Source organism: Hyperoodon ampullatus, assembly GCF_949752795.1.
Source record: "Hyperoodon ampullatus genome assembly, chromosome: 11".
NCBI lineage: Eukaryota > Metazoa > Chordata > Mammalia > Artiodactyla > Ziphiidae > Hyperoodon > Hyperoodon ampullatus.
In genome coordinates this window covers 40,928,345-40,943,484 of record NC_136924.1, presented here as the reverse complement: position 1 = coordinate 40,943,484, position 15,140 = coordinate 40,928,345, and the positions used below count along the sequence as shown (strand labels likewise).

Sequence of the window (15,140 nt, the reverse complement as noted above, 5' to 3'; positions counted from 1 at the left end):
TAAAATGATCTATTGACCTTATTAATGTAGAAGATGGTAAATCTACAATGTAAATCATCTCCATTCAGGCTGAAGAAAATTGTCTGAAAGTTGTGGATGAACTCATGGAGAAACGGCAGCAACTTAAGGACATACTTGTCACTCAGAATACCAACACTGAGAAAGTCCAAACTCAAATTGAAGAGGAACGGAAGAAGTTTTTGGCTGTTGATAGGTGACTAAGAAGTTTATCAGAGTTTAAAAGATGTTTACCATCAATTTGAAATTTATTATAGGAAGTTTTATTATTTGAATATACACCCTTTGTTGCTTTTGGTCCCACATCACACCTATCAAGCATTGCAGTTTGGGGGAAAACCAAGAGAGGTGGTTAGTTGTTTAGAGTGAATAGTTCCTTTTAGTGCGTGAAAACATGGACCTATATAAAGAGTTCCTTACCCTAAATCCCCTTGACACCAGTACCTTCCTGTTGGGGAGTCTCCTGCTAGTCTGTCTGTGTGACAAAGCATAGCAGGTGAGGCGCAGAATCTGGAACTACACTGCATGGTTCCATGCCCCAGTTTTGCCGCTTATTTACTGTGCCTTCGTTTTCTCATCAGTAAAATGGGGATAATAATAGTGCCTACCTCATAGAATAGTTGTAAGGATTAAATGAGTGAGTGTTCATATGGTACTTAGAACAGTACCTGGTACACGATAAGCAGGTATGTTTGCCGTGATGATGACCAATAACACTTTGAGTCAGCTGGCTTGTTGCACCACAATGACATCTGCTTTCCTGTGTGACTGACACAAACATAAGTGATCAGATGGAATGAGCTCTGTTTTTTGCTCAACCTCTTGGCATTTCACAATTTCCCACAATGTTCAAAGACCTTTAGTATTTCAAGATAGAGCCAGAAAATTCTTTGTCTAAAATTTTTGAGTGGAATTAAGTTCATTTACTCTTGATTTTTTTTTAACTCGTATCTAGTTTAAACAGAACCATATCTCTGTCATCAGATTTTTTAAAACCATATAATTCTTAATTTTTTAAATTTTATTTCTGGTCCTTCTTCTGGGTCCTCTTTAAAGTCCCACCTTGTTTCAACTGGTAAAACTCCCAAGCCCTCAGTAAGATAGAAGGCATTACATTAGTGGTGGTAGTAAAAAAAAGTTGAGACTGTCAGGTGCATAATGACTTAACTGGTAAGACATTTCTCTTGCTAAGAGACTCTTTCTCTTGGTTTGATGTTCTAAAATGTAGAACTTATACTGAAAGAGAAATGCAGCTTGAAAAATTGTAAGATTTAAAGATAAGGTAAGTAGGGCTTCCCTGGTGGCGCAGTGGTTAAGAATCCGCCTACCAATGCAGGGGACACGGGTTCTATCCCTGGTCTGGGAAGATCCCACATGCCGCGGAGCAACTAAACCCGCGTGCCACAACTGCTGAGCCTGCACTCTAGAGTCCGCGAGCCACAACTACTGAGCCCGCGTGCTGCAACTACTGGGCCTGCACTCTAGACCCCGCGAGCCACAACTGCTGAGCCCGTGTGCCACAGTTACTGAAGCCCGCGTGCCTAGAGCCCGTGCTCCGCAACAAGAGAAGCCACTGCAATGAGAAGCCTGCGCACTGCAACAAAGAGTAGCCCCTGCTCGCTGCAACTAGAGAAAGCCCACGCGCAGCGATGAAGACCCAACCCAGCCAAAAATAAAATAATTAATTAATTAAAACAAAAATAAGGTAACTAGGAAAGCACTATATTGGTGCTAGCCTGATTAAAGTAATAATGTTTATTATTGAAAATCCTCCCTTGGATTATATTCATGGCCTTTGCCAGGAGTGTTAAAGTTTAAATTACAAGCATCCATGGGCTAACTCTGCAACTTAACAGCACTCATAAGAAAAAATCTTTTTTTTTTCAAGTTAGTTTATAACATATTTTTCTTCCTTGGTGCAACTTTACATAATTAGTAAAATACAATCACTTTTTCATATCTGTGTATTTACAGGGAAGTGGGAAAACGGCAAAAAGAAGTTGTACTCCTTCAAACTTCTCTGGAACAGAAGCGATTAGAGAAACATAACATGTTGCTTGATTGCAAAGTTCAAAACATTGAAATAATTCTTTTGTTGGGGTCACTGGATGACATCATTGAAGTGGAGGTATTCTAGCAAATGATTTTAAAATATGTGCAGTTGTGTGGAACTTAATGTAAGGCCTTTGGCTGCTTAGTGAAGTTGCATCTATGCAGATTCTTCCTCTTGTTCTGAAGCTCCTTTAGGGGTAGAAAAAACGTCTCTAGGAGGGAAAAAAGGGCAGGATGGTCCTCATGCCAGAGGGCTGGGCATTTTGTGCAGTTCTCTTAATTCTCTTGTCCTTTGAGCCCCACAGGATGGACCAGAGTCTCTTACCTGTGCACAGATGCCCAAGAGGGGTCAGAGACTTGAACCTGTTGGAGTTAGGGGCGCTGGGGAGGCGGTGTGAGCCTCAGGCCAGGTGCCAGTGGCCTGCTGGCGTGAGCACTTCTCTGTACTCTGGTAACGTTGTCCGCGGTGTGTGGAGGGGTCTTGCTCTGCACCTTCACCAACAACCTGAGGTGGTTCTCAGCAGAAACGTGCCTTACTGAGTCTGTCCAGGTGGTGAGAGTGTGGGGGAGGCAACAGCAGGCCCCACGGAGCCAGAGGGCGAGACCAGCGTCGGCCAGCGGTGGACGTTTCTCTGTTTGCCTCTTTCCTTTCTTCCTCGTCACATTTGTATCACACAGTACTCTTTAGGCTGGCTGGAAGTTTATACACCCTTAGTTCTGTCACTCATGTTAAGAAAGATATGACTATACAGTTCAGGAAGAATATCTTACTGTTAGCCAATCCAGAGGATGGTGAAAATAGTTATTTCTTTTACCTCTCAGATTATCTCTGAGTTCTTTAGTGAATCTCTGTGGTCTCCCTTCCACATCCCTCCTCCCCTTTCTGCTCTGCCCCCAGTCAGAAATCCATGCATTTCCATCCAATTTCTACTCCAGAAGAGGCCTTCAGTCCTTTGGGTTCTTCAATTTGAAGTAACTATAAAACAATTTTTCTCTTGCTCATATTGACCACTTCTCATAGCGTAATTCTGGTGTGATATTATACTCAGACATCCTTTTTCTTGGGAATTCCCTGGCAGTCCAGTGGTTAGGACTCGGTGCTCTCACTGCCGGGCCCCTGGGTTCGATCCCTGGATGGAGAACTAAGATCCCGCAAGCTGCGCAGCTCGGCCAAAAGTCTTTTTTCTCTATTTTAGCAGAGATCACATCCCAGATAGAAGGTAAGGAAAGGATAAGGAAAGGAGAAGACCCTTTGCTGGACACAAGTGTCCTGAACCCCACTCAGATGGCTTTAAAGGGGGAAAAGGCAGGTAAAGGGCTAGGGCTGGAATGGAGGCAGTCTCACACGTGACTCGGTCCAGGAATTTGAACACTGTCAAGAACTCTTTCTGGCTCAGTATGTATTGCCTTTATTTTTTCAGATCAGCTTTCCTCGTGGGGCTGCAGCTGTAGCCACCAGCTTTGACCAGAGGGGAAAGACGCCTCTTCCCTGCCCCCTCTCAGAAGAATCCTGGGGAAGAACTCTGGTTCATTCAGGGCCACGTGTCTGCTCTTAAGGGTGCAGAGAGAGGGAAGGGGAGGCATCTGTAACAGCAGAAGTGGATGGGAGCAGAAAAACAGTACTCACAATAATATAGAGAGAAATGGAAAGTCTGTTTAAAAGGCAGTGTAATTTTAGAAGAGGTTCGTCATAGAATAGTGCAGAGAAGAAGCAGTTTTAATGACTGACATCTAGGTAAATGCTGTTGGTTAAGTACTCCTGCGCTGCTTTGGTCCTATTGTTCTTTCAGTTAGTGTGAACTTTCATAAGTATTCTCCAACATGCCCACCGTGAGTGTGAAATTGTTTATTAGCATGAACGACTTTCATATTCATAGTGGGCTCTTTCAAAGCAGGTATTAATACCTTAGGCCGGATTCATAGTGGATCATTATCTAAAAAGAAAAAGTGATAGTTCTGCTCCACTTTGTGCTGATCAAGCCACACCAGGATACTGCATTCGCTTGCTAAGCATGGTGCTCTGTGAGAGTAAAGTGTCCATGATAGTGAAAAGGCCCCAACCGTGTCGTGCTGCGAAGAGAAGGCTTGGAGAATATGGTTATCCCTCGAAGAGAAGAAGGTCTGTCATAGAGGACGGACCTTACTTGTTCTTTCCGGTCCTAAGGGGGATACTAGGGCTGGGGGATTTAGGACAGAGTCAGATTTCTTCTACTAGGGAACACTTCCTACTAGAAAGAGGGAGGGCCTCTAGTGGGGAGTTCCCTGATTGAAATTTTACAAGACATCTAGTAGCAGCCATGTAATGGGGATGCTATACAAGGTAGTGTATAAAGCCCAAAACAGAAAAGGCATTAGGTATAAATTGTGTCTCTCCAGAGGGCTAGACAAGGATCACCGAATAGAATTAATTGTCTTACAACAGTTGTAAGGAATCATTGTCTTACAGCCATTGTAAGGTAGAACCCGAGATTTCCCTTCCATTGGAGGTGTGCAGACAGAGGGTAAGTTACCTACATCTGCCAGGATTCTCATAGAAGATTCTTCTATTGTGGGGAAGACTACCAGATCACTGGTTCCCAAACCATACTGTGCACATGAAGCATCTGGGGATCTTATTTCCTAAGAGATTGAGTTTCTAATGGCTCCCAGGTGAGGCCCGCTCTTGCTGGCCCACTGACCACACTTTGAATAGCAAGGCATCAGATGACTCATATAGAAGCTTAATACAAAATAACGATGTTGAATCACATAAACAGGAATCGTGAGATTCAGGGATTCAGTATTACATTTTGTATTCAAGTCCCACTTCCTTGTGAACAATTTTAACATAAATATATTACATAAAATATAGACTTAATTCCAAAAGTAGTTTTATTGGGTTTCAGCTGAGAACATCTAGAAAAGAGTGAGTGACAAAGGGGTTTTTTTCTCTTAATTTGTAAGTCTTTGTTTTTGGTATCAGCATTACACCAAAGACCAGCCTACAGCTGAGTAAGTGCTCATGTATTTGTCCCTCCTTTCCTATTCCTCTCTCCATTCAGAGTGATATATATTGAAATTGAAGTATATTGCTATGTTGTCAGCATTGCATTAGGCACTGAGACCACAGCAGTGAGTATAACTGCCAAAAATCCCTTCCTTCACATTCTACTAGGGGGGAGAGAGGCACCGAAACAAAATGGTAAACAGATAAAATACGTATTTGGTGATGCTGTAGGCTAAAGAAAATATAAAGCAGGGAAGGGCATAGAGAGTATTGGTGGAGGAGAGTTTGCAATGTTAGATGCAGAGGCCGTGGATGTCCTGAGAGAAGGCAGCTGGTTAGCAGACAAGGTAGAAGATGAAGAGATGCAGACATCTAGGGGAAGGGTGTCCAGGCAGAGGGCAGTGTGCCGGCCCTAAGGTGGACGTGTGCCTGGTCTGTTCAAGGAGGCCAGTGTAGTGGGAGCAGAGCGAGTACCAGGAAGACTGGCACAAAGTGAAGTTAAAGGGGAAGCAGAGGCCAGACCATCGTGGCCTTGCAGGCCAACATAAGGGTTTTAACTTTCAATCTGCATGAGGTGGCAATCAACTGGAGGCCTTGGGACAGACAGATGAGTGGAGATCACCATTTCAGATAACAAGGAAAGGGCTTCATATGTTTTTCAGTTGGGACCTGAAGCAGAAGGTACCCAGGCAACAATGGATATATATGAAAAAGAAGAAGCCATTGAGATAGACTACAGCTCTCTAAGAGAGGATTTGAAGGTAACTGAAAGATTTCTGTTGTTCATGACTAGCTCATCGTAATAGTGAATATTTAAATACTGCAGAATAATTTTAGATGATAGAGCATAAATTTAGGGGAGAAAGTAGATTTCCTAATGGTTTTTTAAGAAATAGTCTAAATAGGTTACACATAAAAAATGTTTAAAATATTTAAAGTTTTTATATCATCATTTCTCACTGTGTGTTCTGTAGAACACCAATACCATGAAATGTCTTGCCAAAGAAGGAAAGTTTCTGTCAGTGTTTTGAAAGTCTGTTCCCTTCTTGGAGATTCAGAATGAATAATAAAGTCTTTGAGAAGTCCTGAAATAGGCAAAAGTAGCCAACATACTCCAGCATCCTGAATTGCCCTGTCTGTGTCCCAGTGCAGTACCCTCAGTAGGCGACAAATCCTTCACAGCTACAGAGCACAAACCTGGAATTCAGTTTCATGGTCTCTTTAATTTAGCAGCTCTCACTCTTTCTCTTAACCCTATAGCCATATTTTGCTTTGTGGTTTGACTTCGTCCTGAAGCTGCTTCTCTCATGAGGGCAAAATGACTGTAGCCTTTCTTGGCCTTCCAGCCACCCAACCACAACCCTCAGAGAAGAGAGAGACTGCCTTTTGTAGTGGTGCTGTTCTAAAGATTGAAGAAAGGCTTTTCCACAAAGCTCTACCAATTGTCCTCTCATCACAGTGGCCTAAATTGGCTCACATGTTCATTCCTGACCAATCACTGTTGGGGGTGGGATGGACTTAGCTTTAGACCAAGCAGGGTTCATGGGACGTATGAGGGAGAAATGGTCAAACGTGGGCTCTGTTAGAAAGGAAGAAATGGAGAATGGACACCAAGTAGCAGTAGCTACCACATCTTTTAATTTCAGATGTTTCTAATATATTTTGTTAGATTTGTTGGGCTCTTTTCATTGTACTTATGGTACTTTTGGCAATCAGAATAAAGCTCTTATCTATTTTATAGTCTATTCAGTGCTTTCGTATTTAGAAAGTCCTTCCCCACGACATTACTGAGTAAATATTTATAAATATTTTCTTCTTGTTAGTGATTTTTTTTGTTTTCACTTACCTATTTAATTAATCTGAAATTTATATATGGTATGAGGTAAGAATCTGTTTTTTAAAAGGTACGTAAGTTAACCAGTTTACTCAACATCTTCTAAATAATTCTTTTCCCAATGAATTTAAAATGTCACCTTTATCAGATATTAATTAACCCCCTCTGGGGGGGGTCAAGAAAATTTTCCTGGAAGGTGATGCCTACATCACTTTTTCCCTTCTCTCTTCACTCAAGTTAGTTCTGCTCATTGTTTAGGTTTCAGCTTAAGTGTTACCCCTCCAGGTGGGTTGGATCCCTTCTGCCTGCCCCATAACACCTGTGCTTGCCTGGTAGAGGGTTTCGCGCTGTTGCAGACACCAGTTTGCATGTCTTGACTTCCCTGTGAGCTCTTTAAGGGCAGGGACAGAATAGTTTTCATCACTGAATCCTCAGTGTCTAATACATAGTAGATGATCAATATTTTTTAATGAATGAGTAAATGAAGTGATACGTGAATTGTTACTTTTTTAGCCAGATTAAGAAAGATGAAGGTGCAGCGCATTCCAAGAGAGCAGCATCTATGACTCTAGAGCTGTGAAAGAGCACAGCCACCTTCAGGAAGCTACAGCAGTGTGACCTGACCGCACTGCAGACTCAGAGAGGGCTGCAGAGGAGGGCAGGAGTGGACATGGAGGGAGACGGGCCAGGTCCCGAAGGGCCCTGTGCCTAATTATTGTACCTTAGTAGTTTGGATCTCAATGGCATGCTAATAACCATTGCTGTTCTTTGCCAATAATAGGCTCTACAATCTGATAAAGAAATTGAGGCCCACCTTAGACTCCTGCGGCAACAAATAGCATCCCAGGAAGAGGTTCTGCTGAGGACAGCGGCCCCAAACCTCAGAGCCCCGGAGAAGCTAAAGACTGTCAGAGACAAGTTTCAGGAGTACACAGATGGTGAAATTAAGCTTTAGTTGTTAGCAAGATCATATTCATGGGTGTTAGGGGCTTTGATTTCTGTAACATTTACTAATAATCCCCCCTGAACTGTACCTTTGTTTTTATTATATATATTTTTTCCTCTGTTATCTTATAGTAATGTACTTTTAATACTGAATCACTAATCCCTTCCTTTTTGAAAAGCGTTCTGCTGTAATTTAAAAGCAGGTGTATTGATTATTTTAGAATAGTGTCTTATTTCATACCAGCATAAGAGGCGTATTAGATACTCTGTTGGAGTTTGTTATTATTATTTAAAAATCAGCCCTACCAGAAAAAGGGCTCATCAGTTTTAAGTCATTTTCTTGGAATTAATAACAGTTGAGGTGTTTTGAAGGTAGATTTTACTCAAGACAACCAAACTCAAAATCTAGTTTAAAAAATATTTTATGCTTTAAAGTTGAAATAAGAGAAGCCCTTGGTGGTCTCCAAAATAAAGAACATTGATTCTCTCTTAGCTTTTGAGGCCAGCAGAAAGGAAGCCAGAATATGTAGGCAAGAGTTTGAACAGGTGAAAAAAAGGAGATACAATCTTTTCAGCCAGTGTTTTGAGCACATCTCAGTTGCAATTGATCAGATCTACAAGAAGCTCTGCAGAAACAACAGTGCCCAAGTACGTATTTTTCACCTCAAATATGAGTGGGAACTTTGTGTTATTGGTGGTGTGTTTTTTTTCTGGTGGGAAATCGCCACCACACTATCTGAATGACCCACTTACCGGGCAAAGTCAGCTCATGAAAATTGGTCATTGCAGTGACCTGTGTTCTAGGTCCTACTCATTCCACCACTAACCAGCCTGGACAAGTCAGAATCTCTCTGGTCTTGCTTCTTCATTTGCAAAATGAGTGGGTTAGATCATTTGGTTTCCAGGTTCTCTTTCAGTTCTGGAATTCTGTCACCTGTACTAATTTGATTTTATAGAGCCGTCTCTGTAGTAAAGTTAGGGTAATGTAGACGATCTGGGGAAAATGGTTGATCTGGAGTCTGTGGAGTTGCCCAGAGTAACAAAGGAGAGGGAAAGAACTAAAGGCAACGTTCAAATCTAGATATGCCCCTTGTAATGGTAATCTCTCCATTCCATGATCAATATCCACGCAAATACTGTGGACATGAATGTGGACTAAAGATGTAGATCTGATCTTATATATCTGCTTTTCCCTCTTTCTCATGGTATTCTTTTATGACTGAGGTAATCCTGAATCATACATTTAGAATTTCCACCAAAAATAACTCATTTTCAGTAAAGTAAGACTAAAAGAAACCCATCAACTCCTTGAGGGCACGATTCATCAATAAAGATTTGATGAAAGGACCAATGAAAGAACTGAATGAAGATTGTTTTAGTAAGACTGCAGCATATGCTTCTGAGCTTTGAATGGCAGCCTGATGGGAAGGCCTTATCCTTTATGTTAGAATGCTTTCCCTCTACTCCCCGCCCCAGACACCCTTGCTGTCTGTGATTACATATAGAGCTAAATACATTATTTACAGGCATTGATATTTTTCCATCAAAATGGAGGAAAATCTAACCAAGAGTATTTTGTAGTTAAACTCTGTTGCAATTCCAAGTTGAAATTTACTAATAGCTTTTCTGATGCTGCTAAATAAATAACATGTGTTTCAGGCATTTCTTAGCCCAGAAAACCCAGAAGAGCCTTACTTGGAGGGAATTAGCTATAACTGTGTGGCCCCAGGCAAACGGTTCATGCCAATGGATAATTTGTCGGGGGGAGAAAAGTGTGTGGCAGCTTTGGCTCTCCTGTTTGCTGTGCACAGGTAAGGTCACAGTGAGCTATATGATTTTGCATCAGGGCAGAAACCAAATAGACCTTCCTACAGAAGATCTGTTAATTACTTGTCTTTAGTCATATTTAGCGTATGTGACACAAAACTGTTTTTTTCAGCCAGACAATTCAGGTTATGCTGTAGGCCTGTAACAATTTAGGCAGCAAATCTAAGAGAGAAATCAGTCTTTGACAGATTTTTATTCAGTTTGTTATTATCAGTAGCTACTAATATTCCAGCTTCATAGAAAAGAAAGGAGAAAAAGGAGTATCAAGTGGCCAGATGTGAAATCAGGATTGCCAAAACACAGTACCAACAACAAAGCCAAACAAAATAAAAACACCTAACTTGTATAGTATTTTCCTTGTCCCTATTCAGAGATCTGCTATTTAGTAAGGAATGTTAAAGTATTTCTTCTGAAAAAAATGTTTAACCTCCTCGTTTCCACTGATGATGGTGACACTTACGTTTGTAAAATAAAGCAAGGGGGAAAATGTTAGCTAAAATTAAGGCAATTAACTTTTGACATTCAAAGCATTAGATGAAGAACTAAGGTATAGATGATGCTGCCTCTCTATTTTCATGATCAGAAAGATCAACATAAAAGTTTTACAACTGTTTTCTACTGGTCTCAAGAAGGAAAAGGAATTGGCAATTAGAGGAAAGGAAAAGAAACTGCCATTAATGCAGGAGGACTTTGGGAAAAACAGGAGGCAGGAACTTAAACAGGAGCCTGTGTGAAGTAAATCTTAGCAGAATAAGACTAATACTAGGTGTCACCCCCATCCCATTTATTCAACAGATATTTATTAAATATTTACTGTGTGTCAAGTGGTGTTAACAGACATTAGAGGGACTTCCTTGGTCTTCCAATGGCTAAGATTCCATGCTTCCAACGCAGAGGGCCTGGGTTCGATCCCTAGTCAGGGAACTAGATCCCACATGCCACAACTAAAGATCCCACACGCCGCAACCAAATAAATATTTTTTTTTTAAATAGACATTAGAGACAGCAGTGAAGAAAACAAATTCCCTGCCTCAAAGATGCTTCATTTTAGTTGAGGAAGACAGATGAGATAAATAAGGTGTATTAGTAAAGTAATTCTCTAATATAGAGACTATTAGAAAATGACAGATGCTATAGAGAAAATTAAAGAAGGGAATGGCGATAGTACCAGGGAAGGGTTTGCAATATTTAAAAGTCTTCTGGGAAGGCCTATTTGAAAAGGTAGTATCTGAGCAAAGATTTGAAGAAATTAAGGGAGCAAGTCACGTGGATGGATGTTCTAGGGGAGAATTCTAAGGGAAGAATGTTCTAGACATGAGGAACAAGTGCAAAGGCCCTGAGGCCAGAGTGAGCCTGGCGCCTGTAGAGAATAGACTGTGTGCAGCAGTGGCAGGCACAGCGTTAGGAAACTCCTGTAGCAGTCAGGGTGGAGGATCATGGCGGGTTGGACCAGTGTGAGAGCAGACAGGGCGCGGGGTAGGAGGGACCCTAATCAACTGGAGTGATAAGAGCTGCCATTCACTAAGCCGGAGAGGACCACAGGAGGGATGGGTTTGAGGGGTAGGTGAGGAGTTTGATTTTGCACGAGTTCAAGCTAGACACCCACATGGAGTTGAGGAAGCTGTTGGACCCGTGAGGCCAGGGTTAAAGAGAGAGGTCAGAACTATCAATAGAAGATACTTAAAACCTCGAGAGCAGATGAAATCACCAGGGGAGCTAATCAGATAGAGGAGTGCTCTAAGCGCTGAGCCCCGAAGGCACTGCAGTGTCAAGAAGTTAGAGAGATGAGGAGGAGCTGGTAGGAGACTGGGGCCTGGAGCAGTGACTGAGGCACCTGGCGTAGACCATGTTGTTGTCCTTGACGTCAGAGGAACAGGGAGGACCGCCCCCTGGTACCATCTGCAAAGGTCACCTGGGATGTGGACTGAGAATTGAGCGTTGCATTTACCGACATAGAGGTCATTGGTGACGTAGACAAAAGCATCCAAAAGGACGTGTTTTATTTATTTATCCTGAATACTCTTAGTCCTCTCCTCCAAGTCTTGTAAAACAAAGTTTAACTTAAGCGATTATAATTTTTTTCTAGTTTTCGGCCTGCTCCATTCTTTGTTTTAGATGAAGTAGATGCAGCCCTGGACAATACTAACATTGGCAAAGTAAGTTCCTTTCTGCTTTTAATTTCCAGTACAGTGTCTATAATTCAAGGATCATGATGCAGTCAGAAGGCAATTTGCCCTGAACAAACATAGTTTATTTGATAATTGCTGGTTAAAAATAGATTTTTCTAAGTTAAAAATCTAAAAACAAGATGATTCAGGGTAGTAGTTTTCATTCAAGGTTTAGGGGACCCTCAATGAGTTGCTGGGGAGTCAAGTGAGAATCACCATACTGGATCCACAACATTGCTACTGGGTGACTTGCTTTTCCCTAAATCTAGGTTTTTGGGACCTAGAGGGTCCTTAATAGTAGGCCACATGGCAAACAGGACCAAATTAGTGTTTAATAAAGTCCAAAAATAACATATCTAAATAAAATTCCAAAGGAATTAAAGTTCAAAATTCTGCTTCCCTTCATTTATTAAAATTTATACAGTCATTTGCTACACTTGCACTGTTTTCAGTATTTGAGACCATGAGGGAACTAAGGACACAATTGAAAGTCAGCCTTAAAGATCAGTGCATAGATACACAAAGCCACCTGAGAGACAGGCTCTCAGACCACACATCCTGACTGTAAATTTTTGACCTGAGAATGGGGTTGACCATGGACACATCACCAAAGGATAGAGGCAAACACTGGCAGTGCCTGTCACTGCCCAGGGCTGGGACAGCTCCATCCTGCAGAGTCCCTGTGTTGTGGTCCTACTTCCAGAGCCATCCATTTCCAGAAATGGATGAATGAAATGACTGGGCTTTGCATTTACAGCTGCTTACAAGGAGGCTGCTCTGGTCATGCTGACAGAGATATCTCTGTTAATTTGTAAACTGGCATTCTGGTTTATACCTTAGTCTTATGAGCTTGGTTAATGAGTCCAGCCCCGAGAGATGTATTCAGTCTTGGAGTGCCACCCTGACAGGTTGAGTCTCTGAAAGTGACCTCCCTGATTTCTTACTCTGTTGAACCTCATGTGTAATGCCTGGGAGAGTCAGGGGATTTTTAAGGAGCTGCAGCCTGGGGTAACTTCTAATTTTAGGCAACAATGTCATCTTTCAGATTTCCCAGGCTGTATTCATCTAACCCAAACCTCTCTAGGACCTTATCTATTTTTTTATACTTTTTAAAAAATATTTATTTTTGGCTGCGTTGGGTTTTTGTTGCTGCGTTGGGGCTTTCTCTAGTTTCGGCGAGCGGGGGCTACTCTTCGTTGCGGTGTACGGGCTTCTCATTGCAGTGGCTTCTCTTGTGGAGCACGTGTTCTAGGTGTGCGGGCTTCAGTAGATGTGGCTTGCGGGCTCAGTAGTTGTGGCTCATGGGCTCTAGAGCACAGGCTCAGTAGCTGTGGCACACGGGCTTAGTTGCTCCGCGGCATGTGGGATCTTCCCGGACCAGGGCTCGAACCCTTGTCCCCTGCACTGGCAGGCGGACTCTTAACCACTGCACCACCAGCCAAGTCCTGGACCTTGCTTTTTAAACATGTCATAGCATACATAAGAATAGCACATCAACACCACACCCACAAAAGTCAGAAAACAAATCCAAAGTCCCCTGAACCTTGTAGAGAACAGGCAAGAGCCACATTCTGTGACCTACCAGAGACTTCAGGATTACTGGGGGAAGAAAAGAAAATCTTGATTTCTCTCTCTTGAATGCTAGCCAGTGTGCGTCAGCTAACTGGACTCCGTAGCCTCACTCATTTGGGAGAAATTTCCCCTCAGAAGGTTAATTTTAGTACTTTGTATCCCATACCCTTTGTGTGTGGTCTGGGGGGTGGGGATCCATCACTGTGGACTGCCCCTTCTCTCTGTAGCACTTAAGGGATCCATATCTTCTAGCAAAATTTAGATGTTCGTATTAGTGGCATCTTCACATACTAGGTCTTTCTTAAGACTCTTTTCTATTTACACCTATCCTATGTATTAAAAACATCTTCATTTCCAGTTTCCCTTTGAGATTTACGTTCCTGGCACCCTGTTGCTGAATTGAGTATGAGCAGTGATGTAATATGAGCAACTGTGAAGGAGCTTCCACCCCCTCTTGTGATCAGGGTGCCCAACATTTATCATAGGTAACTCTCCTAGCAAAATGGCATGCCTTACCTATTTGCATCCCATCTCCTCTTCCATTCTATCAATATCCCAAGACTTTTTAAAGACCTGTATCACAGTGGCTGCCATTGCCTCTAATGCAGCAGTTCCTTCTGTGAATTCAGCCTCTTAGCCCAAAGCCATTCCCCTCCTCTCTCATCATTCACCTCAACTAATGACTCATTTCTCAACCGAAGCTGCCATTCCTGCTTCCAAAACTTGTGTCCTTAGTATCTTGGGTGCAGTCAGGACCAATACATGTGGAGAAGACACCCTCTGGGCTTGCAGAGAGATCCAGGGAGTTGGCAAGTATCTTGTTAAACTGTGGTTTCAGTCTAAGTTCTTTATCATCCTCCAAATTCTGAGTACTTTGTTCACCAAGACCCATTTCTATCCAGTCTATCTTGTTCTTATTCTCATTCCTTGGAATTAAGCCTCCTGAAGGAGCTGTTGAGCTCCCCTCTAACCAAATGAGTTGATTATGGATTATGAATACATATATAATCGCCATATTTTTCCCATCCTGAGGCTTTGTTGGCAATATAGGAAGTTGGAAGTTTAAATACCACTCCTTCTTCACCCTCATAAAATATCTGAGTGGTAGTTTTATCTTGTTGTAAAGGTTGATTTCATATTCACATGATAGTATCTTAAGTTAGAGCTTTATTCATGAAAAAAATTCTTCCTAGTTTTCAGTTACAGAGTTAATGAGGTTTATATTTTTTTACTAACCTCTTATTTTACAATCTGAGCTATTTCCATTTCTGCAGTTGTAGTGGATTTACTGAATTAAAAGAAAGGGAAGTAAGTGCCTTGTCACCTATAATGGGCAGATTCAGAGACATGCAGAATCACTGTCCTCAAGAAACGAGGCCTTTCTTTACTGATGAAATGTGTGCTTTCTGCTTCCTCCCAGGTATCAAGTTATATCAAAGAGCAGACTCAGGAACAGTTTCAGATGATAATCATTTCCCTAAAAGAGGAGTTATATTCCAAAGCTGATGCACTGATAGGCATCTATCCAGAGGTAAAGATAAGTAAATGGGGGAGAGGAATAAAATCACCTTAGAGTCCTGACAGCACAATTATAAGTTCCTAGTGAAGTCTATAGATACTGCTTGATTTCTGCAGTTTATGAAATATAGGCTTAAATGATTTTTTAATCAAATAAGACTTAACAGTAACTACTCAGATATTTTTCCATGGCAGTACACAGAAATTTAAGATATATTTT

At 41.8% G+C, this 15,140-nt stretch overlaps 1 protein-coding gene across 2 annotated transcripts in view; it reads left to right on the top strand.

Annotated features, from left to right (window-relative positions):
- SMC1B (structural maintenance of chromosomes 1B) overlaps positions 1–15,140 on the top strand; it is a gene marked incomplete at its 5' end in the record, with an annotated part of 87,782 nt that overhangs the window by 71,289 nt on the left and 1,353 nt on the right. Inside the window, 8 exons of one of the 2 annotated variants that reach the window (XM_079715358.1) lie at positions 69–214; positions 1,993–2,146; positions 5,719–5,817; positions 7,672–7,828; positions 8,329–8,483; positions 9,495–9,646; positions 11,749–11,818; positions 14,823–14,933. In XM_079715358.1, coding sequence (XP_079571484.1) covers positions 69–214; positions 1,993–2,146; positions 5,719–5,817; positions 7,672–7,828; positions 8,329–8,483; positions 9,495–9,646; positions 11,749–11,818; positions 14,823–14,933 — 1,044 coding nt within the window. The remainder of the gene's footprint in view (positions 1–68; positions 215–1,992; positions 2,147–5,718; positions 5,818–7,671; positions 7,829–8,328; positions 8,484–9,494; positions 9,647–11,748; positions 11,819–14,822; positions 14,934–15,140) is intronic. The other variant, XM_079715359.1, reaches the window with a different exon arrangement.